Raw genomic sequence first — 27,315 nt, 5'->3', positions numbered from 1 at the left:
TGGTGGCCCAAGCCACACTGCCCAGCCCAAAGCTCCCACATCCCACATGTGATTTCTGTGCACATCGACACAACTTTGTCTCCTTCATGGGAGATGGGTGTTGAGCCTGTCATGACCGCTCTGGGGCACGCCACACACGGAGCCTGGAACCCATACTCACACTGACCCACAGGAGGACAAAACACGCCCATGTCCAGCTGTCTGTGAGCCTCATACGTCGCTACTGTGGAAGGGGGCAGGGGAGCCTCCAGTCCTGGGCTCGAGTAGTCATAAATATTGGCCATCCTCCTGGAGTGGAGTAGCCGTTATAGGCAGTGCTTGGTCAGATGTGTGGCAGGGCTCAGATACTGTGGGACGGGGGATATCTGCACGTATTACCACTGCAGGTCCCTAACCTGGAGACTGAGGTCCCCATGCTGTACAGTGCAGGTCCCTAACCAGGAGACTGAGGTCCCCATGCTGTACAGTGCAGGTCCCTAACCAGGAGACTGAGGTCCCCATGCTGTACAGTGCAGGTCCCTAACCAGGAGACTGAGGTCCCCATGCTGTACAGTGCAGGTCCCTAACCTGTAGACTGAGGTCCCCGTGCTGTACAGTGCAGGTCCCTAACCTGGAGACTGAGGTCCCCATGCTGTACAGTGCAGGTCCCTAACCTGGAGACTGAGGTCCCCGTGCTGTACAGTGCAAGTCCCCAACCTGGAGACCTGAGGGCCCCAGCTGTACAGTGCAGATCCCCAACCTGGAGACCTGAGGTCCCCATGCTGTACAGTGCAGGTCCCTAACCAGGCAACTGAGGTCCCCATGCTGTACAGTGCAGGTCTCTAACCTGGAGACTGAGGTCCCCATGCTGTACAGTGCAGGTCCCTAACCTGTAGACTGAGGTCCCCATGCTGTACAGTGCAGGTCCCTAACCTGGAGACTGAGGTCCCCATGCTGTATAGTGCAGGTCCCTAACCAGGAGACTGAAGTCCCCATGCTGTACAGTACAGGTCCCAAACCAGGCAACTGAGGTCCCCATGCTGTACAGTGCAGGTCTCTAACCTGGAGACTGAGGTCCCCTGATGTACAGTGCAGGTCCCTAACCTGGAGACTGAGGTCCCCTGATGTACAGTGCAGGACCCTAACCAGGAGACTGAGGTCCCCGTGCTGTACAGTGTAGGTCCCTAACCTGGAGACTGAGGTCCCCTGATGTACAGTGCAGGTCCCTAACCAGGAGACTGAGGTCCCCATGCTGTACAGTGCAGGTCCCTAAGCAGGAGACTGAGGTCCCCATGCTGTACAGTGCAGGTCCCTAACCTGTAGACTGAGGTCCCCGTGCTGTACAGTGCAGGTCCCTAACCTGGAGACTGAGGTCCCCATGCTGTACAGTGCAGGTCCCTAACCTGGAGACTGAGGTCCCCGTGCTGTACAGTGCAAGTCCCCAACCTGGAGACCTGAGGGCCCCAGCTGTACAGTGCAGATCCCCAACCTGGAGACCTGAGGTCCCCATGCTGTACAGTGCAGGTCCCTAACCAGGCAACTGAGGTCCCCATGCTGTACAGTGCAGGTCCCTAACCTGTAGACTGAGGTCCCCATGCTGTACAGTGCAGGTCCCTAACCTGGAGACTGAGGTCCCCATGCTGTATAGTGCAGGTCCCTAACCAGGAGATTGAAGTCCCCATGCTGTACAGTACAGGTCCCAAACCAGGCAACTGAGGTCCCCATGCTGTACAGTGCAGGTCTCTAACCTGGAGACTGAGGTCCCCTGATGTACAGTGCAGGTCCCTAACCTGGAGACTGAGGTCCCCTGATGTACAGTGCAGGACCCTAACCAGGAGACTGAGGTCCCCGTGCTGTACAGTGTAGGTCCCTAACCTGGAGACTGAGGTCCCCTGATGTACAGTGCAGATCCCTAACCAGGAGTCTGAGGTCCCCGTGCTGTACAGTGCAGGTCCCTAACCAGGAGACTGAGGTCCCCGTGCTGTACAGTGCAGGTCCCTAACCAGGAGACAGAGGTTCCCGTACTGTACAGTGCAGGTCCCTAACCAGGAGACTGAGGTCCCCGTGCTGTACAGTGCAGGTCCCTAACCAGGAGACTGAGGTCCCTGTGCTGTACACTGCAGGTCCCTAACCAGGAGACTGAGGTCCCTGTGCTGTACACTGCAGGTACCTACCCTGGAGACTGAGGTCCCCTGATGTACAGTGCAGGTCCCTAACCTGGAGACATGAGGTCCCCGTGCTGTACAGTGCAAGTGCCCAACCTGGAGACCTGAGGTGCCCATGCTGTACAGTGCAGGTACCTAACCAGGGGACTGAGGTCCCCATGATGTACAGTGCAGGTCCCCAACCTGGAGACCTGAGGTCCCCATGATGTACAGTTCAGGTCCCTAACCAGGAGACCGAGGTCCCCATGCTGTACAGTGCAGGTCCCTAACCTGGAGACATGAGGTCCCCATGCTGCTCAGTGCTGATCCCTAACCTGTAGACTTGAGATCCCCATGCTGTACTGTGCAGATCCCTAACCAGGAGACTGAGGTTCTCATGCTGTACAGTGCAGGTCCCTAACCTGTAGACTGAGGTCCCCGTGCTGTACAGTGCAGGTCCCTAACCTGGAGACTTAGGTCCCCAACTTGGAGACCTGAGGTCCCCATGATGTACAGTGCAGGTCCCTAACCTGGAGACCGAGGTCCCCATGCTGTACAGTGTAGGTCCCTAACCTGTAGACTTGAGATCCCCATGCTGTACAGTGCAGGTCCCTAGCCTGGAGACTGAGGGCCCCATGCTGTACAGTGCAGGTCCCTAACCTGGAGACTTAGGTCCCCAACTTGGAGACCTGAGGTCCCCATGATGTACAGTGCAGGTCCCTAACCTGGAGACCGAGGTCCCCATGCTGTACAGTGCAGGTCCCTAACCTGGAGACATGAGGTCCCCATGCTGCTCAGTGCTGATCCCTAACCTGTAGACTTGAGATCCCCATGCTGTACTGTGCAGATCCCTAACCAGGAGACTGAGGTTCTCATGCTGTACAGTGCAGATTCCTAACCTGGAGACCGAGGTCCCCATTCTGTACAGTGCAGTCCCTAACCTGTAGACTTGAGATCCCCATGCTGTACTGTGCAGGTCCCTAACCTGGAGACTGAGGTCCCCATGCTGTACAGTGCAAGTCCCTAGCCTGGAGACTTAGGTTCCCAACTTGGAGACCTGAGGTCCCCATGCTGTACAGTGCAGGTCCCTAACCTGGAGACTTAGGTTCCCAACTTGGAGACCTGAGGTCCCCATGATGTACAGTGCAGGTCCCTAACCTGGAGACCGAGGTCCCCATGCTGTACAGTGCAGGTCCCTAACCTGTAGACATGAGGTACCCATGCTGCTCAGTGCAGGTCCCTAACCTGTAGACTTGAGTTCCCCATGCTGTACAGTGCAGGTCCCTAACCTGGAGACATGAGGTTTCCATGCTGTACAGTGCAGGTCCCTAACCTGTAGACTTGAGGTCCCCATGCTGTACAGTGCAGGACCCTAACCAGGAGACATGAGGTCTCCATGCTGTACAGTGCAGGTCCCTAACCTGGAGACATGAGGTTTCCATGCTGCTCAGTGCTGGTCGCTAACCTGGAGACTGAGGTCCCCATGCTGTACAGTGCAGGTCCCTAACCTGGAGTCTTCAGGTCCCCATTCTGTACACTGCAGGTCCCTAACCTGGACACCTGAAGTACCCACTTCTCTAATGTCTGATAACATGGTTGCTCAGCATGTACCATTGTGCCATGGCTGCCCGTGTCCACTGCTGGTAGGTGTGCACTTGGAGACAGACCGTGCCATCATTGTTTTCTGTTTAGGTTGCTGAGAGCTGGTGTGCCTGGTGTTCCACCCTGCTCCTACCTGCTCATCACTGCCCAGGCTCGACCCCGCTACCTCCTGAGGGATGTGTGGGTTCCTTTGCCTCCCCCCACCTACAGCCCACACTGCCTGGACTCACTACCATGGACCCATTACACCTAGCTCACCATGGACCCCTTACACCTAGCTCACCTTGGACCCCTTACACCTACCTCACCATGGACCCCTTACACCTAGTGGACCATGGACCCCTTACACCTAGCTCACCATGGACCCCTTACACCTAGCTCAGCTCACCATGGACCCCTTACACCTAGCTCACCATGGACCTCCTTACACCTAGCTCACCATGGATCCCTTACACCTAGCTCACCATGGACCTCCTTACACCTAGCTCACCATGGACCACTTACGCCTAGCTCACCACGGACCCCTTACACCTAGCTCACCATGGACCTCCTTACACCTAGCTCACCATGGACCCCTTACACCTAGCTCACCATGGACCCCTTACACCTAGCTCACCATGGACCCCTTACACCTAGCTCACCATGGACCCCTTACACCTAGCCCATCACGGACCCCTTACACCTAGCTCACCATGGACCTCCTTACACCTAGCTCACCTTGGACCCCTTACACTTACCTCACCATGGACCCCTTACACCTAGTGGACCATGGACCCCTTACACCTAGCTCACCATGGACCCCTTACACCTAGCTCAGCTCACCATGGACCCCTTACACCTAGCTCACCATGGACCTCCTTACACCTAGCTCACCATGGATCCCTTACACCTAGCTCACCATGGACCTCCTTACACCTAGCTCACCATGGACCACTTACACCTAGCTCACCACGGACCCCTTACACCTAGCTCACCATGGACCTCCTTACACCTAGCTCACCATGGACCCCTTACACCTAGCTCACCATGGACCCCTTACACCTAGCTCACCATGGACCCCTTACACCTAGCTCACCATGGACCTCCTTACACCTAGCCCATCACGGACCCCTTACACCTAGCTCACCATGGACCTCCTTACACCTAGCCCATCACGGACCCCTTACACCTAGCTCACCATGGACCTCCTTACACCTAGCTCACCATGGACCCCTTACACCTAGCTCACCATGGACCTCCTTACACCTAGCTCACCATGGACCCCTTACACCTAGCTCACCATGGACCCCTTACACCTAGCTCACCATGGACCCCTTACACCTAGCTCACCATGGACCTCCTTACACCTAGCTCACCATGGACCCCTTACACCTAGCTCACCATGGACCTCCTTACACCTAGCTCACCATGGACCCCTTACACCTAGCTCACCATGGACCTCCTTACACCTAGCTCATCATGGACCCCTTACACCTAGCTCACCATGGACCTCCTTACACCTAGCTCACCCTGGACCTCCTTACACCTAGCTCACCATGGACCTCCTTACACCTAGCTCACCATGGACCCCTTACACCTAGCTCACCATGGACCCCTTACACCTAGCTCACCATGGACCCCTTACACCTAGCCCACCATGGACCCCTTACACCTAGCCCATCATGGACCCTTACACCTAGCTCACCATGGACCCCTTACACCTAGCTCACCATGGACCCCTTACACCTAGCTCACCATGGACACCTTACACCTAGCCCATCATGGACCCTTACACCTAGCTCACCATGGACCCCTTACACCTAGCTCACCATGGACCCCTTACACCTAGCTCACCATGGACCCCTTACACCTAGCTCACCATGGACCCCTTACACCTAGCTCACCATGGACCCCTTACACCTAGCCCACCATGGACCCCTTACACCTAGCCCATCATGGACCCTTACACCTAGCTCACCATGGACCCCTTACACCTAGCTCACCATGGACCCCTTACACCTAGCTCACCATGGACACCTTACACCTAGCTCATCATGGACCCCTTACACCTAGCTCACCATGGACCTCCTTACACCTAGCTCACCATGGACCCCTTACACCTAGCTCACCATGGACACCTTACACCTAGCCCATCATGGACCCTTACACCTAGCTCACCATGGACCCCTTACACCTAGCTCACCATGGACCCCTTACACCTAGCCCACCATGGACCTTACACCTAGCCCATCATGGACTCCTTACACCTAGCCTATAATGGACTCCTTACACCTAGCTCACCATGGACCCTTCCCCCTGGCGCACCATCGATCCCCATACGCCTAGCCTATCCTGAGTTGTGTGTCAGGGCATGGTGTTGAATCCTCTCCAGCGCTCTCTGCACCACTCCAGAGGACCAAGTGGCTTCTGTGCCTCGTTCTGCTGCTGTGGCTGACTGCACTGGTGGATGTTTCATGGTGGACCACCCGTGACTACCAGGGATAAATTCCTCCAGCTCTTGGTCTAAGACCCTTTCAACATGCTATTGAATTTGACTTGCTAGTGTTTGGTGGAGGATCTCTGCACTAACAGTCATCGTACATGTTGATCTGTAGTTTGTTTTTCTTGTTGTGTCCTGGGCTGGCGTCGATTCCAGCGTGATGCTGGGTGAGCTTGGAAGTGAGTCTTCCTCTTAAATTTTTGGAAAGAATGTTGGTAGGATGGGTGCTGCTAGGTCTGGTAGCATTCTGCAGTGAAGCTGGCTGGTCCCAAGCTTTTCCTTTACAGGGAGGTGTTTACTCGGAATGTTCTCTCTCCTCCTTAACGGTCTGTTTGGGTTTTGGTTTCTTCCTGATATAGGCGTGGTAGGTTGCATTGTCTGGGAATTCCTCCATTTCTTAGGTCATTCCCTGGTTGGGGTCCATGTTTCATGGTGTTCTCTTACAGTTCTTTCCATTCTGCAGCAGTGGTTTTAATTTTCTTCTTGCATTTCTGATTTTTTGAGCCTTCTCTACATTCTCTTAGTTATTACAGCTTAGAGTTCGTCAATTTTGTTGGTATTTTTATGAAAGGCAACTCTCAGTCTCCTTGATGTTCTTCTGTTGCTTCTCCTCTCTATTTTCTCTCTGCCCTCAGTTCTTCCTGCTAGACTTGGCTGAGCTTGTTGTTTTGCTGGTCCTGTAGGTGGCTGAGTTGGAGTGTGGACTCCAGGCACGCACGGTGGCTGCCCTAACTTCGCTCCGAGCCAGCTTACTGCATCCTGTGGATTTGGCATGTTGTGATTCTTCTCCATCTGTCTGAGGGCATTTTCTAACTGTACTTGTGACTTCTTCCCCTTTTCCATATTTATTCCTGTTTTCCTGTTGGTGCATTGTGATTAAACATTTTCAAACACTCACACAGTAAAACAGTGCACTAAGGCCAGTGTCCCTCCCCGGCACTTCCACAAAGGAGGACAAATGTTGACCCTTGACCTTCTTAGTCTGGCTTCTTTTGCTTAAGATAATACTCTCCATTTTTCTGCAGAAGACATAATTTAATTCTTTTTCATTGCTGAGTAAAACGCCATTGTGTGTACCACAGTTTCTTTATTCATTCATCACTGGGGACACCAAGGGAGGGTCCATAGTCTGGCTGTGAATCGAGCTGCTGTAAGCAGGGTGTGAGTGAGTGAGTCACTGTAGTGAGATGGCTTTGGTCCTCGGGTGAGTGTGAGGAGTGAGGCGGCTGGCCCCAGGTGGTCCCATGCCTGGTCCTCCCCCGGCTCTCTCGCGGTCGGGCTGGTCCACAGTCCCAGCAGCAGTGTGACTGTCCCTTTCCTGCCACCTCCTCTCCAGCATCTGTGACTGTATTCTTGATGACTGCCGTTCTAGCTGGAGTGAGATGAAATCTCGGTGTTTTGATCTTCTCACAGGTCCAGAGGGACAGCAGCCTGGATCTTTATCTGGTGCACCCCACGCACGCGGGGCCAGCACCCTGCTGCTCAGCCCGCCCAGCCGCCCCTTGGTGCGGGTTCTGCTTCTCAGTCCCCTGATGCTAGCAACACTGAACGTTCTTCATGTATTTGTTGGCCATAGCTATTTCTAATTTTGAGAAGTGTCTCTTTAATTCATTTGCCCATTTATTAATTGGATTATTTGATTTTTTTGGTGTAAAGTTTTTTGAGTTCTTTAGATATTCTGGATATTAAACCTCTGTCAGAAGAGTACCTACCAAAGATCTTATTCTATTCTTTAGGTTCTCTCTTCATATTCTTAATTGTTTTCTTTTCTGTGCAGAAGCTTTTTAATTTGATGCCACCCCATTTATTAACTCTGGAATTATTTCCTGAGCTTTCAGGGTCCCATGGAGAAAGCCATTGCCTATTCCTATACACTGGAGTGTTGACCCTATATTTTCTTCTAGGAGTTGCATAGTTTCTGGTCTAGTTCTGAGAACTTGGATCCATTTCACGTTGATTTTTGTGCAGGGTGAGAAATGAGGGTCTAGTTTCATTCTTCTACATATAGGTAGCCAATTGCCCTACCACCATTTATTTAAAATGTCATCTTTTCTTCAAGTTACGTTTTTGGCATCTTTGTCAAGGATCAGATGACTGTCTCTCTGTGGGCTGTCTCGTGTCTTCTGCTCTGTGCCTCTGTCTGTCTCTGTTCTCATGCCGGGCAGTTTTTGTTACTAAAGCTCTGTAGTGTGATTTGAAGTCAGGTGTTGTGATGCCTTCTGCTTTGCTTTTTTTGACTTAGAGTTGATTTGCTATTCTGAGTCTTTTATTCTTCCAAATGAATTTTAGAACTTATTTCTGTGAAAAGGTCATTGGTATTTTGATGGGGACTACATGGAACCCTATATTGCTTTAGGTACTATGGCCATTTTAACAATATAATTCTGCCTGTCCATGAACGTGGATGTCTTCCCATCTTCTCATGTCTTCTTCGATTTCTTTCTTTAGTATCATCTAGTTTTCGTTGTAGAGGTCTTTCACCTCCTAGCTTAGATTTATTCCTAGATCTTATTTAGACTATTGTGAATTGCATCATTTCCCTGGTATATCTTTTTCAGCAAATTCTTTGTGGGTATGTAGGAAAGCTGCTGATCATTGTGTTGATTTTGTAACCGGCAGCGTTGCTGAATTTGTTTATTAGTTCTAGCAGTCTGTTGGTGGAACCTTTTGGATCTTCTAGGTATAGAATAATACCATCGGCTAACAGTGATAATCTGACTTCTTCCTTTCCTATTTTTATCCCTTTTATCTCACTTTCTTGATCGACTGCTCTGGCTCAACCTTCTAGTGCCGTGTGGAGTAGGAAGGATAACGTGCTCTTCCCCGTCCTCTGTTCAGTACACCCAGATTTCTGGGTCCCTACGACACCCGGCATGTGCAGTGCTGGATCTCAGTGCGCCCTCTGCGCCCCCTCCCAGGCCGCGGCAGCTTCCACACCTGGAAACAGCTCCCCTGCCCGCCGTCCGGAATCCTGCCTCGTGACTTCCCGGCTCACGTTGAAGCGCAGGTCACTTCATTTCCACATGGCTGTGAATCTCCTGGTTTCCTTCCACTCTTGATCTGCTCTGTTGTGATTGGAAAGGATACTTTATGGTTTCACTTTTCTTGAATTTTTAAGACTTGCTTTCTGGCCTAATATGTGGTCTCCTTTGGAGAACGTTCTGGTTGCACTTGGGAGGAAGAGGTCGTCTGCTGTGTTGGGGAGCGTTGTGTGGGTCACTGGGTCCAGTCGGTCTGTGGTATTCTTCAAGTCTTCTGTCCTGATCTTCTTGATTGCTCCAGCCATTTTTGAAAACGGAGCACTGAAGTGTCCTCCCATTATCATGTTGCTAGTTCTCCCGTCAGTTCTGTCAGCGTTTGCTGCATGTTTACAAGAGCTACGTTTTGATGCAGAAATATCCACAGCTGTTTCTTCTTGGTGAAGCCGCCTTCTCCATTGTGCGGTGCCATCGCGGCTGCCCCTGAAGGTGAAGCCGCCTTCTCCGCTGTGCGGTGCCATCGCGGCTGCCCCTGAAGGTGAAGCCGCCTTCTCCATTGTGCGGTGCCATCGCGGCTGCCCCTGAAGGTGAAGCCGCCTTCTCCGCTGTGCGGTGCCATCGCGGCTGCCCCTGAAGGTGAAGCCGCCTTCTCCGCTGTGCGGTGCCATCGCGGCTGCCCCTGAAGGTGAAGCGCCCTTCTCCGCTGTGCGGTGCCATCGCGGCTGCCCCTGAAGGTGAAGCCGCCTTCTCCGCTGTGCGGTGCCATCGCGGCTGCCCCTGAAGGTGAAGCCGCCTTCTCCGCTGTGCGGTGCCATCGCGGCTGCCCCTGAAGGTGAAGCCGCCTTCTCCGCTGTGCGGTGCCATCGCGGCTGCCGCTGAAGGTGAAGCGCCCTTCTCCGCTGTGCGGTGCCATCGCGGCTGCCCCTGAAGGTGAAGCCGCCTTCTCCGCTGTGCGGTGCCATCGCGGCTGCCCCTGAAGGCCGTGTTCTCCCTGGCCCTGGACGCGGTGCTCCCCGTTACCTCCCCATTTCACCTTCAGCCTGAGGGTCTTCACATCTAGACAGGTCATAGTTGGATCCTGTCGTGTTTTTTAAATCCATTCAGCCAATCTGTGTCTTTTGCTGGGAGAATTTAATCCATTAACATTTAAATTAGCTGCCGACAAGAAATATTTAAGGTTCCCATTCTGTCATTTTCTGAATGGTTTATAGTCTTCTTTTTTCTCCTTTACCTCTTACTGTCTGCATGCTTCTTGGATATGTTTGTAAAAATAAGATTCTCATTTCTTTTTGTGTATATTCTACATATTTTCTTTGTGGTTACCATTGTAATTACATAAAATATCTTACAATTATTCTTTTAAAAACCGACAACCACCTAACTTTAATAACCTGTAAGCACTGTGCTCCTTAATAACTGCTTCCTCACACTGTGATTGGTGTCACTCACTTATATCAGTCTGTCGTTATTTGTTTTATCATTTAAATATTATTAGCCAACATTTCCTGCAGCTGTGTGATTATCACTGTCCTGCTGATTCAGTGTGAAGGGCTCCCTTTAGCATTGCTTGCAAGGTCTAGTGGCAATGAGCTGTGTGCTTGTACTTGTCTACAGAAGTCTTGATGTCTCCTTAGTTTTTAAAGGACAGTTTTCCAAATAAACTATTCTTGGTTGACATTTTTTTCTTTCTGCACTTGGACTATGTCATCCTCTCCTTTCCAGCTTGCCAAGTTTCTTCTGAGAAATTTATGATAGTCTTACGGAAATCCCTTATATGTGACCCACGACCATTCACTTGCTGCTTTTGAGATTCAGTTCACTCTTTGTCTTGATTAGACGATTTGATTGAAATTGTTCTCCCTGGACTTATCCTGATTTTACTTGAGCTTGAATCTGTGTGGTCCATTTCTTTTTTTGAATTTGGGAAGCTTTTAGCCATTATTTCTTCAAATAAGCTTTCAGTTCCTTTCTCTCACTCTTCTTGATCTGGGGTTTTAGAATATGTGTATTGGTCTACTTGATAGTATCTTGATTTTTATAGACTTTCTTTATTTTTTCATTTGTTTTTCTTTTTGTTCCTCTTATTTAGTGATTTCAAGTGACCTATCTTCAAGTGCATTGATCCTTCCTTCTTCCTGGTCAAGTCTTAAGTTGTACCCCTCTAGTGAATTTTTCAGTTCAGTTATTGTATTTTTCAACTCCCAAAATCTCTGGTTCATTTGCACAGTTCTTTCTATGTTGTTATTTTAAATTCTTTGTCAGGTAGCATTATTTTATGGTCAGTTTATTTATAGAAATTATTTTTTAATTCATTGTACACACATGGGGTACAACTTTGCATTTTTCTGGTTGTACCTGAAGTAGAGTCCCACCATTGTGTTACCATACGTGTACATAGGGTAATGATGTTTGTCTCATTCCACTATCTTTTCTTCCTCCCACCCCCTCCCACCCCTCATTTCTCTCTATACAATCCATCCTTCCTCCATTCTTTCCTAAACCCCCCCCCATTATGTATCATCATCCACTTATCAGAGAAAACATTTGGCCTTTGGTTTTGGGGATTGGCTTATCTCACTTAGCATGATATTCTCCAACTCCATCCTACCTGCAAATGCCATAATTTTATTCTTCTTTATGGCTGAATAATATTCCATTGTGTATACATAGCATGATTTCTTTATCCATCTGTTGAAGGGCATCTAGGTTGATTCCATAATCTAGCTATTGTGAATTGAGCTGCTGTGAACATTGATGTGCCTGGCCTGTTTCCTCACACAAGGGCCCCCAGCATCCCACTGCTTGATGACCAAGGGCCGTGGCAGGCTGGTGTGGAGAGGAGGGCACAGCACTCTGTGGAGGTCACCCGAGTACCTGTCTGTCTGTTCAGCCAGTGGGCAGCAGAATGGCAGGAAGACATGCCCAGAGGCTGTGTGGGTTGGAGCCACAATGCAGGGTGGGTCTGAGAGTCTGTTCTGATGACCGCAGCCTCTGTGCTCAGTATCCAGGGCAGAGTCCACCCAGTGGTAGACAGATGGCCTGCTGGCACAGCGCACGGGGCAGGCAGGGGGGCAGGCTTTCCATGGAGCGGTTCCCTAGAAGGGCATCCTGCAGGACCATCCCAAGCTGGAAGAGGGAGGGCTGGCACAGCGGGGAAGCTGTGCCTCAGCTAGACTGCCCACTGGGCATGGACTCTAGGCTCTGGCTGGGGTCCCAGGCTGCTCCCGTGTGCCATCTGGCCAGTGTCCTTCACGGCTCCTTCTAGGGCCAGTCGGGCTCTACACAGATGCAGGGGATGGATTGGTGGCAGTGCTCCGAGAAACAGCCTAAGGAAAATGGGAGAAAAGGCCAGTGCGACGCCCCAGGGGCAGCCGGGGTCCAGCGCCTGCCTCCTCCAGCCTGTGGCCCGGGGGCCACACGCATGGCAGTCCTCTGGAGGCTGGGGTCTGCAGCAGAGTGGGTCGAGCGCCTCGGCAGCTCCCACACAGGGTGGGCAGGCCCCAGAAGACCCTCCGCTGTGGGATGAGCAGGTTCGGAGTCAGCGGCCCCAACAGGCAGGTCTCAGCAAGGTCAGGCGCAAAGCGTGCCTGGGGCTGGGTTCTGGTCAGGGTCTGAGTCCACAGCCCCTGGTCTGCCCAGGCCTTGAGCTTGAGTCATGTCAGTGTCCCTCTGAGCCAGGAGCAGTCGTCTTCGCCTCCTTTCGGGGGTGGAAGGGGACCCTGTGGGCTGCAGGACGGGCCCTCCCGCAGCCCCCAGCCGCGCCAGGTGGGTCAGTGAGTGGAAGGTGGCGTCCCGCCAGGTCTGGTGGCCCTCAGACCACCAGGGGAAGATGCACAGGGCAGGAGCAACGGGGCTGGGCAGGGGCCTCCCTGAGGGGACCTTTGCCGGAAGGCTCAGAGGGGGCGGCGGTGGCCAGGCCCCACGACCAGCTCCAGGCCAAGGAGCCGCAGGAGCCCTGGGCTTGGAGCCGGGGACAGGCCGGTGGGCTGCAGCACAGGCGCCGTTCCCGGGTAGCTGTCGGGTTGAGGGGTTGGCAGAGCCAGCCTGCGTCTCCACGGGGTCCAGCAGGCTGCTGGCTGGGCAGGCGGGGCGGGGCGGGCTGACCTGGCCCCGTGGAGGTGGTGGTCCGGGCCAGACCCTCTCTGCTCCGGAGGTAGATCCCCGGACTTGCTGCCATTGGTCGTGACAGGGAGGAGGCAGGTGCGACCCCAGGCCTGGCCCAGGCTGAGGTCAGCGCGGGGTGACAGGTGAGAGGCTCTGCAGCGCTCACCCGAGCCCTTCGGCCGCTCTGGCCCGAGGCCGCGGCCCTCACTCGGTGCACAGCTGGCAGGGCCACTGCCTGGGCAGGTGGTGGCTGTGCCCTGAGAGCAGGTCTGGAGCTCGCGAGCTGGGCCTCGCCGCCCGGGCCACCCGTCCCACCTGAGCAGGTCTCCGCCCCTCCGCCCGTCTGCTGCTTCCTGTGTCCCTCTGACGAGTGCTGGGGTGCGGCGTCCCCCAGTCCTTCACTGCCCTCGGGACCTCCTCAGCTACATCTGGTCAGCCCTCCAGAGACGGAGCAGCTGCCTCGGAGCCCGGGGCCTGCCTGTCCTCGCCTTGCCGCGCCTGTGGGGTCTCCACTCGGGGCAGCCGAGACTCCTCCTCGCCACGTGCCCGGCTCTCCTGGGCGCTGGACGCGCCTGGGTGCGGGTCATTGTCATTCCTTGCCTTTGGTTGCTTGTCTCGTGCCCGGGCTGGTCTGCCCACTGCTGCCCCTGCCTGGCCCTTGTGACCTGCCCCTGGTGCCCGGGCACTGTGGGGCCGAGGCTGCAGGCGGCCGGCGTGTGGTGGACAGGCTGCCACTGAGGCAGAGCCACTGTCGGCAAGGTCAGCCTTCCCAGCCGCTCCCCTCCCCGTGCGGCGCTGTCCCCCACGGCACCCAGGCTGGCAGGAGAAGGTGAGGCTCACGCTGTGGCTGCTCCCAGGGCCTGGGCAGCGCTGCTGTCTCCTGGAGGGTGGAGGTCAGGTGTGGAGGCTGGGAGGTGCTGCTGTCTCCTGGAGAGTGGAGGTCAAGTGTGCAGGACTGGGAGGCGCTGCCGTCTCCTGGAGGGTGGAGGTCAGGTGTGGAGGTTGGGAGGCCCTGCTGTCTCCTGGAGGGTGGAGGTCAGGTGTGGAGGCTGGGAGGCCCTGCTGTCTCCTGGAAGGTGGGGGTCAGGTGTGGAGGCTGGGAGGTGCTGCCGTCTCCAGGAGGGTGGAGGCCAGGTGTGGAGGTTGGGAGGCCCTGCCGTCTCCTGGAGGGTAGAGGTCAGGTGTGGAGGCTGGGAGGCCCTGCCGTCTCCTGGAGGGTGGAGGTCAGGTGTGGAGGCTGGGAGGCGCTGCCGTCTCCTGGAAGGTGGAGGTCAAATGTGGAAGCTGGGAGGCCCTGCTGTCTCCTGGAGGCTGGGGGTCAGGTGTGGAGGCTGGGAGGTGCTGCCGTCTCCAGTAGGGTGAGGTGCCATGGCCCCCTGGCAGCCCGCAGACTTCCTCGGGCTCCTGTGCCCCTCTGTGTCCTCTGGGCTCCACCGTGAGCATGTTTTCCTGGGCTCTCAGGTGGACCCTGCCCCGTACGGCTCAGCCCCGGGACAGCCCGCGCCCGTGGGGCCGGGGGCCTGGTGTGGGCCCCGCGCGCTCCGCGGTCCTGACGCGCTCTCTCCCGCAGCTGGAACGTGGTGGGCGTCCAGGGCTCCCTGCTCAGCATCTTCGTGGAGCCCATCTACTTCTCCAGCATCATCCTGGGCAGCCTCTACCACGGTGACCACCTCTCCAGGGCCATGTACCAGCGGATCTCCAACATCGAGGACCTGCCGCCCCTCTACACCCTCAACAAGCCCCTGCTCAGCGGCAAGTACCCCGCGCACTGCCCAGCTCGGCCCGGGCCTCCCGTCTCCGCCACCAGAGCCGCTCTGGCTGCTGGGCCGTCCGGCCATCGGAGAGCATGCTGGGCCCCCTCCCCTCTGGGGTCGCCAGGCTCTCCTGGGCCCCTTCTTGGTTCGGGCCCATCACCCTTGCAGACCTTGCCGTTCCCTGAAGGCTGGCGGCCCTCCTGTGCTCCCAGCACACTCCTGGCCATCATCCCACCAGTGCTGTGGCCACCAGGTCCGCGTCGGCCTTCCCAGACTGACCAGGCCGCGTCCAGCCTCTGCAGAGCCACGGGTTCCTTCCTCAGCGCCAGGCCTCTGCCTGCTGCTCTGGAGGTCGTGACGCGTGTGGCAGCGCCCTGGCCGAGGCCCTCCTCGGGGGCCTCGGCCTCCTATCCTCACGCCCTTTGTGCTGGTTTCTTCTCTTTTTAGAGTGTCAGTGGCTGACAGTAAAGAGAACAGGAGCTTTTGAATTCAAGGGTCTTAACTTCTAAGCCCACCCTTATTTAGAAGGACACCATTAAGGTATTTTTACCCTTTTAAAAGTAACACCTTACTTACTTTTTGAAGCTCAGAACTAAAACCCTAACCCGACACTAAAACGTGCTTCTGCGGTGTGCGTGTCTGCCTTGCTGGAGAGCTTGGCGCTAGCACCTCTCCGTGGAGAGAGCAGGCGTGGCTCTCAGGGCACTGGGCAGGGGAGGAGAGGCTGTCTGGGCTCGGAGTTCGAAGCTCCCTCGGCATGAGCTTCCTAGGGAGACAGAACTGAGTGCTGGAACTGGCTGGAGCAAGGTGAGCCCGCAGCGTCCCTGGGGCTCTGAGCATGCTGCGTGTTGGGTGGGGTTTCTCCTGATGATGAGAATGATCGCCCCTCTCTGCCCTCTGTGCGCTGCCTTTGAGGCCAGCCTGCTCCATTAGTCCATTTTCTGTTGCTATAACAAAATACTGGAGCCTGGGCACTTCATAAAGAAAAGGGGTTATAACTCACCGTTTGGAGGCTGAAGTCTCACATTGGGCAGCCTCTTCTATTCAGCCTCTGGTGAGAGCATCTTATAAGACAAGAAGGAACCGAAGTATAGGAGCAGAGTGTGTGCAAAATAGACCTCACCATTAGACAGGAGGCCAGGAGGAAGCAGGGCTTGGAGTCACTCTTTATCAGCAACTTGCTCTTCAGGAACTGGCCAGCACCCAGCAAGAGCTACATCAATCCCTTCTGAGGGCAGTACCCCCGCGACCCCGCCACCTCCCACCAGCTCCACCGAGGGGGTCCTGTGAGGACACTGGAGTCCAGCCACCTCCTGATAGCCACAGCTGACGTGTCCCCTGAAGGCACTGGAGTGGCTGCATCCCTTCCATCCCCTCGGCCTCCGCAAGTCCCTCTGCAGAGCTCAGCCTGCAGGCCTGGGCAGGCGCTCCATACCCCACAGCTCTGCCCTGGGGTCACCTTGCTCGTGAGCAGAGAGCCCGAGCTGCACAGAGCAGGGTTCAGAGCCTGGATGGGCCCTGGCAGGGAAGTGGGCGTGTGCTCTCTGCCGGCCCCTCTAGAGCAGGCCTGGGCCCCGGTCTCCTTCCCCGTCTGGAGAACATGTCCCCAGTGACCAGCTGTCCAGGACCGTTTCCCGAGGGAGCTTGGCTTCCTGGCCCACGTGCCGGGTCGGGAGACTGGCCTGAGCTTTCCGGACTCCTGTGCCAGGGGTGACCCACGCCGCCCGGGTGTCCCCCGGAGTCTCGGGCCCTTGGACAGACATGTGCTTGGTGCTTCTGAACTCTCTGTGAGGGAGACTAATAGTAAGTTAGTTTCTGATTCTATTTCATATATTTTTAAAATGTCAGTTGTCACGCTTGGTTGAACGCTGTCCTCAGTCATTTTCTGGAGCACACATGCTCCAGGCCGCTGGGCCTGACTGCATCCATCCTGGAACCCTGATGCTGGCCATGTGGGGAGCAGACCCACCACAGGGGCACTGGCGCAGTGGGTCGGGATGCTCTGTAGCCAGGCAGAGCCCCACGGCCCCGAGGTCTGGCCACCTCCCGCCAGGCCTCCAGTGGGTGTGTGCGTGCTGGGCTCTCCGGGGCCCACTCTGGCCCAGCAGGGCCCTGTGCCCAGGCAGGAGTCCTCCAAACGCTGGGCTGAGGGGACGGGGCACCATGCTGCTGGCCAGGGCAGAGCCCCGGCCGGCCCTCAGGTCACCCACCCTGCTGTCTCCTCCACATGTTTAGAACCCGCCGCTCTGGGGAGGGCGCTAGGCGCGGTGCCCCATGGAGTCCTGGGTACCTGCCTGGGACAGGTGGCCTGCAGGACGAGGCCTGCGAGGGCAGGGAGGCTGGGCACCAGCCCTGGGCCCGGGCCGGAGGGTCCGAGGCAGTCGCTGGGTGGAACTCGCCCTCGCCAGCCGGGGGCTCCACTCCCACTTGCAGGACCGCCACTGGGGGACCAGAGGGGCCTAGAGGAGCCCCCCACCCGCCAGGGGCCCGGCCGTCGCGGGGTGACCCAGGGCAGCCTCTCGGCCACCGCAGCCCCGGCCTGAGTGCTCTAGCTCTGCCTGTCACCCTGAGCTGGGAGCCCGTCAGCAGCATCTGAAGCCGCGAGTAAGGAAGTGTCCGTGTGGCTGGGAGTCACCAGGCCGGACGGCCCTGCTGTGTGCTTCAGAGTGCTGACCCAGCCACTTCCCACCCAGGAGGGACGCTTGTGACCGGCACGTTGCCTCTGCTTCTGTTGGTTTCTGCCCTGTGGCCGTGATGGACTCAGTGCCCTGGACAGACACAGGGCTGCCACTGTGGCCCGGGGACCCTGGCGGCGCGTTCCCAGCACCATGAGGGGCTTTGTGCGCCCAAGCCTGGCAGGTCCTGGACCCTCGGGCTGGCCTTGCCCTTTCCTTCCACGCCGCCTTTGCTAAGGCTGGCCCTGTGTTCAGCTCAGTGTGAAAACATGCTTTTAGGGCCTCGTGGACTTAGCTGGTTGGCCCTTCGATCCTGCGCGCAGTGTTGTGGTCCTGGGGTTTCGGTACGGTCCAGCAGTGACCCTGCTTTGATCTTGTCACAGAGAAATACGGAGTTACAAAGGGCTGGACGCGGTCACTAACCATTTGCTCGTGAAAGGTTAGCCCATCACGGTCAGAGAGCCCCACCATGTGCACGCTCACCCCACAGAAAGGACACTGTCCGACGCTGCTAACTCAGTGGTCAGACGGTCAGCAGCAAACCTGGAAAGGAGGAGTTCCAGGTCCTGCAGACCCAGATCCCTCAGTGACGGAGAAGGATGTTGCCGGGAAGTGGCTCTGCTCCACCGCAGCGCGGATAGCCGAGCAGCCCGCCCAGCTCCCTGCGCAGAGTGCAGGGCCACCGGCCTGACCGTGGACAGTGGGGGCTGGGGCGAGCTGCTGAGCCTGGGAAGCCCCAAAGCCCTCAGAATGTGGGCAGCACACGCCGGCAGGAGGACCCCAGAGCGTGGGGAAGGAGCATGCCTTAGCCGCTCATGAAATAGACCATGCGTGGGGCATGGCGGGCCTGCAGCCCCCTGCCTCAGGGCCCAGGGCCGCCTGGCCACCCCTCAGAGGAGGGCTCCAGGCCCTCGGTTCCTCCTCAGCTCTTCCCACGCTCATGCACACAGCAGAGAAAGCAGAAGCCAGGCCACTAACCGGATTCCATCCAGCGAGATTGAACAGCCAGCCATCAGCACACCTTTGAGGAAAACAGCTCTAAAGAGAAAAATCCGCGTGAGAGAAAACGGAACAGGAGACTGAGCAGCGGTTGCTTTGAGAGTGTGCTGTAGCCTCTGCCAGTGCAGGGGCCAGACTCACACCCGAGCGTCCAGACTGTGCCCCACAAAGAGCAGAGTGGAACAGCGGCCCGCCTCCTGCTCGGGGCAGGATTTCAAAAGCACTGTGTTCCGCCCTGGTGGTACAGAGTTCAGACCCAGCCACACAGGGCAGCAAGGAGTAGCCGGGCAGGTTTCCAGGGAAGACCTGGGAAAGGTGGTGGCCAGCCGTCCACAGCACGTTCAGGTGACCAACCAGCTAGCACCATGCCGTGTCCCTCTGCAGAGTGGACTCCCAGCCTGCAGAAGAGGGCACTTGGCCTGACCCTGACTCCCGACAGTGGTCGGAGCACGAGCAGAAAGCAAGCCAGGCGGCTGCCTGCCTGTCGAGGGTGGAGATGCCTCTGCAGCGGAGCTCTGGGGCCCAGACCCTGTGTGCCACGCAGCTGAGCACCTCTTCCCTGCCCCCTGCCCTTCCTGTGTCCTCAACGGCTCTTCAAGACCTTCCCCATTTTTATTGGGTGCCCTGACCTTTTATGACTGTGTCCTGAGAATCTCTTTCATATTTTCTGGATACGAGTCCTTTGCCACAGAGGTGATTTGAAGCGGCTCCTCCGGCCGCATCTGCCTTCCGGCTCTCCTCCTGTGTCTGGGCCTTCCACTCTCTGTGACCCAGGTAAGCCCACTGTCCTGCTGTGACGTCCCGTCTCAGCCATGCCTGCCTGCGTCACTGCCGTGGACTCTCCGTGGCACTCAGGAATCCTCCTGCCGCCTCTGGTCGGCTGCATTCCAGTCGAGCGGCTGTGGTGCTGGAGGAGGGGCTCCTTCCTCTCCCTTTCCTTCCTGTCTTGCCGTCGGAGGGCTTTGCTCTGCACCTGTGGTCCCCACCGGGCCACCTGGTCCCAGGCTCCTCCCCGCTGGCTTGTGGCCACCACCTGGGCTTCTCTGTCTCCAAATCCTCAGTGGAGGTGGGTCAGCTGCCTGTGGTCGACAGTGAGTCCATCCCCTGTGTGTCGGATCCAGGGCCACCGGGGTGTCCAGCTTCGTCCTGGGCTGCCCAAATGCCTTTTTGGCTTCTGCTCCCAGTTGTGCATGAAGGCCTGCTGGATCTCGGCTGGGATTGCCGAGCACGTGGTCCGGTCTGGGAGGACCGCGTGGTGACAGTGAGTCCCCTGTTGATCTGGGCCACCACCACACGTCTGGTGTGCGGGGGGTGCTGCGCACCTTCTGTGGGGGGTCCGCTTCCAGGAGGCGTGTACAGGTGGCCCTGGGGCCCTGCCCTCCTCCTCTCCTCCTCATGCCTGTGGTTTCTCCAGTCCTGCTGCCCTGGACAGCCCCAAGGGCTGCGTGGGACATGCACCTGGACAGCCTGGTGTCCTGAGGGCCTGGGGGGCCCAGCCTCTCACCACTGAGCCCCCATCAGCTGGGTGTCTCACTGATGCCCTCGGCAGGGTCAGGACTGTTCTCTCCATCCTGGTTTGCCGGGGCTCGTGCCCCTCGAGAGGGGGCCGTGTGCCTTTCCCAGCTCGGAGTGTCCTCTGGTTCATTTCTCCGAGTTTTAATATGGTGACGCTGCTTTTTAGACGGTCACACCAGCCAGTGTTCCTGGGCAGCCCTCCATGGCTCCAGGTGCTTCTTGCACTGGCTGGATTCCAGCTGCTGGGCTCTCGATGTCTCTGCCCTGAGGTGCCCAGGTCCCTGGGGCAGGGGATGGTCTTCCTCCAGCGCCTGCGTCGGGCCAAGAGGGTGACGTAACTCTTCCCTAAACGTTTGGTAGAGTTCTCCAGTGAAGCCATTGGCCTGACGTCTTCTTTGTGAAACTGACTACAAAGTAGATTTCTTATACGTAAAGAAATGTTTTGTGTTGTTCACCTTTTTCTTGAGTAAGTTTGGTGACTTAGGACTTCAGGAAAGTTGTCCATTTCATCTGATTTGCCTGACTTCTTGGCACACAGGTCAGTGTTCCTGAGGTTCCTTTGTTGTCTTCTTCAAGGTTCCGTGGTTCTCAGTGGAGGCCTGTCTTCTGTTCCTGTGCTGCTGCTGGGCATCTTCCCGCTTCCTATCTGTCCAGCTGCAGGGTCACCAGTTCCAGCTGTCGCCTTACGAGCCAGCCCTGGCTCTGACGCTGTCCCACTGCCTCCCACGGGCCTCCAGCAGCCTCTGCTCGGTGGCAGTTGGGTAGCCCCCTCTCTGTGTCCAGGGCGCAGGCCGCGGTGGTGGCTGTGAGCCTTGACTGCTTGTGCGGCGTTTGCATCTCCTGAGCTTTCGTCTCGCTCTTCTCACGGTACTGCGGCCCGCGCGCCTCTTGCCGGTCTGCTGCTTAACTTCCAAGTGTGGGGCTCGCGGGGCCTCCGTCGTCGATTCCTAAGGGAGGTCCGTTTGTTGACTTGGGTCCTTTCAAATCTATCAAGACTTACTTTATGGAGGGCCTGTCTGTTAAATTCCACCAAAGCGTGAAGAGAACTGCGGCTGCTCCCCGGCGGGCGCTCTGCAGGACAAGAGTGCGGTGCCCGGTGGGTGGGCTCCCTGAGTCCTCGCGCTCGCTCCTGGCCGTCGTTCTGAGGGCGGGGGTCTCGGGCGCTCCTGGCTGCAGCACACATGGTCACCCCCTTCCCTTGGCCCATGTGCTGCACCTGCACTTGGGTCAGCAGCTGTCCTGTGTCCTCAGGGAGCCGCCTCTGCAGGGGCTTCCTGGACTTCCCCTTCATGGCTGCGGCGCGGTGGGCCTTTGCAAGACCTTCAGCCTCACACTCTTACTTGAGAAGCGTCTCCTGTAGGCGGCCTGTATTGGGGTTGGCCCAGGCCCCGGGGACATTTCATTCCTGGGGGCCGCCGATGTGGCTGGGCTTGTCTCTGCTTCCCTCCCTTCTGCGCCCCGGGCTTCCTCCGCCTTCCTACCGTAGCGCTGCGGATGTGCTAGGCGACTCGCTGTGATTCCCTCCTTAGTCAGTGCCGCAGTCCTGGGTATCCTGTCACCGCCTCTCCACTGCGTGTGGGGCCGCACTTCCGCCGTGATCTGCTGGGAGAACCCAGCAGTGGGGGAGGCTGAGGCAGGAGGATCGCAAGCAGTGGTGGAGACTGAGGCAGGAGGAGCGCAGGCGCAGCCCGGGCAACTTGGCAGGACCCTGTGTCAGCACACAGACAGCGGGGGCTGCGATGCAGCTCACGCCGAGCACCCTGGGCTCAGCCCTGCTGCCCCACTGCTGCTCCCTGTGACTTCTGGCTGAGCTGGGGCCCTGCGCTGGTGCCGAGGGGCTCTCCGTGACGGGCTTCTCTGACTGCTCCTGTCCTGCGGTGCTGGCACTGGGCCCAGGGCTGCTCTCCCACTCAGCCCAGCCCTGGTGTTCTGTTCGGAGTTGGGGCCTTGCTGCCGTCCCCCGGCCTCTGCTCCGGAGTCTGTGAGAGCCCGTGCAGCTCTCCAGCCGTAGTAAGCTGTCGGCCTTCTCCTGTTCCCGGTGGCAGCTGTGTGGAGCTGCCCAGGCCTGTGGAGTTGCTGGTTCTGACCCCAGCAGGTTGTTCCCCTCGCCGGCCCCGCCGTTCCACCGTGGTTGAGAGGCTGCTGGGCCCAGCTTGGCTCCCCGCTGGGCTGTATCCTGGGCACTTTCGTCACCGTGCCTTCAGGTCACGAATGCTCATTGGTGGCTGCCGTCCTGTGATGGCTTCCCGGCGCATCTCTCCCTGTCGTGGCGAGACCACTGTAGGTCACTGGAGCAGGAGGTGGGGTCTACGCGCCAGCTGGTAGGTAGCCCAAGAGGCAGGCTGCAGGCCCGCGCCCCTCGAGAGGCCAGGGTGAGAGCCACGAGCGGAGCGTGTCGGCGTGCCTGCCGCTGCGACTCAGCCATAGACACACACCTCAGGACTAGAGCCTAAGCAGGGCGAGCGGGTCAAGCGACCCTTGCAGAGAACAGTCGAGGGGTGGTGCTGACGTCTGACCAGCACCCTGCCCTGTGCAGCTGGTCCGCGTGGCACAAGCACAGCGTAGGGTCGCAGTTGTGAGTCGCGAACACACTGCTCGGCCACCGTTGGTGGGTGCAGGGGCCGTGCTCCCTGGGTAGAAGCACGCGTAACCCGACGCGGGGTCTCGGGTGCGGTGGGGTCGTCTGGTCGTGGCCCTCGCGCCTGCCCCGACACCCACCCTGTGGCTTTGCTGTCGGTCTGCCCACACCTCTGCCCCATAGGTGTGTGTGCTGACCCCTTCCCTCACTCAGCCTTGGGCAGTGGGTGCCCCCGTCCACCCGCCAGGACAGTCAAGGGCACTTTGCAGTCCCAGGCTCCCTCCCTGCTCACCATCCCCTCTGCTCCTCTGCTGGGCCCTGCCCACATTGACCCCGAGAAGCCTCTGCACCTGCCCCAGGACGCAGCTTCCCACCCGGTTGGCCCGAGTGGCCGGAGGCCGTGGCAGGAAGTGGAAGCCTGTGGGCTTAGGTTTCTGGTGGCCTCCGGCCCATGGCCCCATCGCAGACGGGCGTGTGCCCCAGCGTCCAGCCCGCTCCTGCCTGGGCCTGGAGCCCCAGTGGGTGGGGGCATAGTGTGGTGCTCTGCCCCGTGACAGGTGCATGGTCCACCCCGTCCCCAGCAGAGGGCAGCCCTGGGGCCGCCCTGCCACTGTGCCTGAGCCCCATGCGCTGCTCGGACGTCCCCTTCTGTCCCCGACCTGCGCGCGGCTTCGCTTACCCTTGTCCTGCTTTGTTCCAGGCATCAGCAACGCAGAGGCGCGACAGCCAGGGAAGGCGCCCAACTTCAGCGTCAACTGGACGGTAGGCGACTCCGCCATCGAGGTCATCAACGCCACGACAGGGAAGGACGAGCTGGGCCGCGCCTCGCGCCTGTGTAAGCACGCGTTGTACTGTCGCTGGATGCGTGTGCACGGCAAGGTACTGAGGCGCCCTCACCGCACTGCGCCGGTCTCCGCCCCGCCTGCCCGTCTCGCCCCGCCCCGTGCTCGCCCCGCCCCGCTCGCACGACTTCCCCGAGGACCACCTGAAAACCTGTCTGTGCCTTCAGAGCATTTTTAGCTTAGAGGTGGGGCCTCAGCTCTGCCGGCTTAAAGCTGTTCCAGAGGCAGTTCCTCCTTCATTGCCACGGAGTCCGAGGCTGCCCTGGGGCTGTGCTGGGGGTGTCCTGGGAGGGCATTTAGCTTTCATCACGGTGACAGGACGTAGACCAGCTTACAGAAGGAAAAGCCCATGAACCTCGTGGTTTCGGAGCGGTGGTCTCTCGCCTGTTGCTCCCGGCCTGCGGTGAGGCAGAGCCTCACGGAGGGGAGCACACGGCGGAGCAGAGACAGAGCAGAGCCCAGGTGCCACCGTCCCCGCAGGAGCACGCCCACGGCCTCTCCTTTCCGGGGTGCCCGCTGCTGTGGGTGGCACCACCTCCCACTGCACTGGGCTCTGCCCCTGGCCCCGTTAGGTGCGTGCCCATCTCACCATGCAGACAGCCTGGCTTCGCCTCCGAGGGCCCCAAGCCGTACGGTGCCAGCGTTTCCCAGAAGCCCAAGGCTGAAGTCTCCACTAAAACTCCAGGCATGCTCTGGGCTGTGGCCCCTGTAAGATCAAATAGAAAGTGTCCTTCTCTCCTCATGGTGGGAAGGCACAGGGCAGAGATGCCATTCCAGAAGGGAGGAAGAGCAGCCCAGGACGGAGGAATCAGACCAGGCAGGACCGAAACCTAGCAGAGCAGACAGTGCGTGCCGCAGCTCCGGTGACAGGCAGGCTCAGCAGGCGCGGGCAGCCCTGCCCCTGGCCTTCCCTGGGCGATCGCTCAGGCTGGCTCTTCTCCCTGCCTGCAGCTGTTCTCGGCAGACAGCGCACATTCCTGGCAACTCCAACCTCCTGGGGCCCCACTGCAGCCTCAACTTCACAGGTCCCCCTCTGGGGCTCAGAGACTGACCCTGCCGTACATCGCCTGGCTTCCAGGCTTTCCATTGCCTCTCAGTGGAAGCCTCTGTGACCACGTGGAGGCCGCCCTCTGTAGGCCTGCAGGACCAGCACACAGCACACAGAGCTGCCAGGCGTGAGCGCTCCCGGCCTTCTTGGACTGTGTCTGCAGTGGCTCGAGTGGCTGGGCAGCTGAACTGGGGGAAGTTAGCCACAGAAAAGACTGCCCAGGGAGTGTTCTCTAGGTAGCCGGTGTGGACAGGTTCCCTGGGGTTGGTTCAGGCCTGCAGTGGTCTTGCTGGTTCTTGAGATGCCCCAAGGCACGGTTCCCCATCCTGCCAAGTGCTCGGCTTCTTTGCAGGGGCTCTGAGCTGTTTGGCAACGTGCCTCCCTTGGCCCACCTTTAGACATGCTCCTTCTCTGGCAAAACTGCAAAGTCTAAGACCTTCCTGCTCTTTGCCCCCAGTCCTCCTCTCACTGTGACTCTGACGGGCAGTGCCCAGCACTGCCCGCACCACAGCCTGAGCGCTGTGTGCCTCAGGTCCCTCTGCCAGCAGGTGGGCTCATCAGGCTTCAGCTCAGCCTCACCCAGTCCCGGGCAGGGACAAGTAGGGCAAAGTCCACCCGCACAGGAGGGGTTGCCTGGGTCCAGTGACCAGCAGAGCCTCGTCCCTCAGCAGCGCATCAGCAGCATTTTGCCACGCGTGCCCGCCAGGGCGTGCGCCTGCCGGGCAGACGTGAGACTGGGGATGTGGGCCTCACTGTGCTGGGACTTCTGAGCCGCCTGATGGCCTGTCCAGCCCTGCCGGTGCCCCAGGCATTCTCTAGCCTGCTTCTTTCACTCCCCCACTCCCCCAGCCCCAGCAGCTGCCCTGCTGCTCAGTGCCAGCGTCCGCGGAGGTGGCTCCCTCTGCATGGCAGAGCACCTGAGAAGTCACCTTACAGGAGGGGAGAACCAGAGGCTCCTGTCCAGGGCCCCTGGCCTGCCGCTTGGCCCTCTGGTGGGACGGAGCCACATGGCAGAGGAGGCTGTCCACCTTCTGGTGTGTGGCCAGCTGGGAGGGACATCTGCTCTAGGCACGCCCCCAGGGGCCTGCTGCCTCTCACGAGCCCCACCTCCCACAGCACCAAAGGCTGGGGACCAAGACCTCACACATGGCCTTTGGGGACATTCCAAGTCCAAGCCATGCCAGGAAGACCTTCCTCTGATGCTCAGATGGGCATGGAGGCCAGCCGCCACTCCTGCCCTCTCGGCAGGTTGTCTGGGTCCTGTTGAGCTTCTGTCCAGAGGCTGAAAGCTCTTGTTTTGGCCACAGGGCCCTGTTCCCCAAGGTCAGGCCTGATGCAGTAGCCAGTGGATGCTTGACTGTCACTGACTTTCAGGTCAGGTGCAGAGCACAGAGGTGGAGGCTCAGAACTCGGCCCCTTGGCACCTGGGATGGGCATGCGTGCCAGCGCAAGGGCCTCGAGGTCTGCCTCTGGGACTTAGCCATGCAGGGAGGCCCAGCTGCAGTGCAGCAAGGCATGGGTGGCCCCATTGTGCTGTCCCTGTGCTCACAAACGCCCAGCACGGGAAACAGCTGCCGTGGTCTCCCAGAAGCGCAGCCCAGGACTGGGGTCTGTAGTGGGCTCCCTAGCAGGGACGCTGCAGGGTGCCACGGCCTGCTCTCCACAGAAGGACTCTCTGACCTGGCTGCCTGCCCCGCTCCGCGCGAGGCCCCAGCAGACCCTCCGCTCACCTGGCTTTCTCCTCCCACAGGCCCCCCCACACTTGCTGCGCACCAAGATCACTAAGCCCACCACCTACCACGAGTCCAAGCTGGCGGCAAAGGAGTACCAGGCTGCCAAGGCGCGTCTGTTCACCGCCTTCATCAAGGCGGGGCTGGGCGCCTGGGTGGAGAAGCCCACGGAGCAGGACCAGTTCTCCCTCACGCCCTGACCTGCGGGCACAGCACAGGGTGCGGGGCTGCCGAGCCTCACATCTGGACTGGGCAGGCGCACGCCCCGGCGAGGGCCCAGGGACGCTGGTGTCCTGCACCGTCCCCGGCGTCGCGCACCCTGACCCGGGCAGGCGTGGGGTGTGGGGTGCCGGGCATCTCACGTCTGAACTGGGCGGGTGCCGCTCACGCCCCCAGAGCTCTGCAGTGACTGCTTTCAGCCTCCGTGGACGTCAGAAATTGAGGCTCTGGAGCTCTACTGAGTAGGGCTTCCGTGAGTGTAGGAAGCAGACACGGCTGTCTGAGTCTTGAATAAATAATTTATTCAGAGCTAGGAATGTGGTTTATGAAACAAGGAGTAACTGTGCCAGCTCACGTTTACGCCACGTTATTCTAATCGCAAAACAGCACGTGTGGAGAGGGTGAGGACCAGCAGGGGGCACAGCTGCCCGGGAAGCCCCTCCCGCACACCCCTGGAGCGCCCAGCAGGACGCAGCGCCCCGTCTGGGGGATGGAGCATGGAAGACCTTTCTCAGTTTACTTCCAGATAATTCAAGATGGAGTGGGCCCGGGGTCCTTTGCTGGCCATCAGTAGGGGCTCCCAGTGCCAGGCCTTTGTGGACCGAGGGAACCGCGCACGCCGTGCGAGGCAGCCGAGCCCCTGCTCTCTGGTGGCCCAGGCGCTGCAGG

At 58.3% G+C, this 27,315-nt stretch overlaps 1 protein-coding gene across 11 annotated transcripts in view; it reads left to right on the top strand.

Moving 5' to 3' along the window:
- ADARB1 (adenosine deaminase RNA specific B1) overlaps window positions 1–27,049 on the top strand; it is a 105,444-nt gene extending 78,395 nt beyond the window's left edge. For 9 of the 11 annotated variants that reach the window (XM_079100749.1, XM_079100745.1, XM_079100742.1 and 6 more), the window contains 3 exons: window positions 14,857–15,038; window positions 23,508–23,686; window positions 26,448–27,049. In XM_079100749.1, the coding sequence (XP_078956875.1) occupies window positions 14,857–15,038; window positions 23,508–23,686; window positions 26,448–26,627 (541 nt within the window). In that variant the 3' untranslated portion in view covers window positions 26,628–27,049. Of the gene's footprint in view, window positions 1–14,856; window positions 15,039–15,487; window positions 15,581–23,507; window positions 23,687–26,447 lie in introns of those variants that run through there. The other 2 variants (XM_079100747.1, XM_079100748.1) reach the window with 2 other exon arrangements.
- The last annotated feature ends 266 nt before the right edge of the window (window positions 27,050–27,315 follow it).

This window comes from Sciurus vulgaris (genome assembly GCF_902686455.1).
Source record: "Sciurus vulgaris genome assembly, chromosome: 10".
Lineage (NCBI taxonomy): Eukaryota > Metazoa > Chordata > Mammalia > Rodentia > Sciuridae > Sciurus > Sciurus vulgaris.
This window is presented reverse-complemented; position numbering and strand designations above follow the sequence as displayed.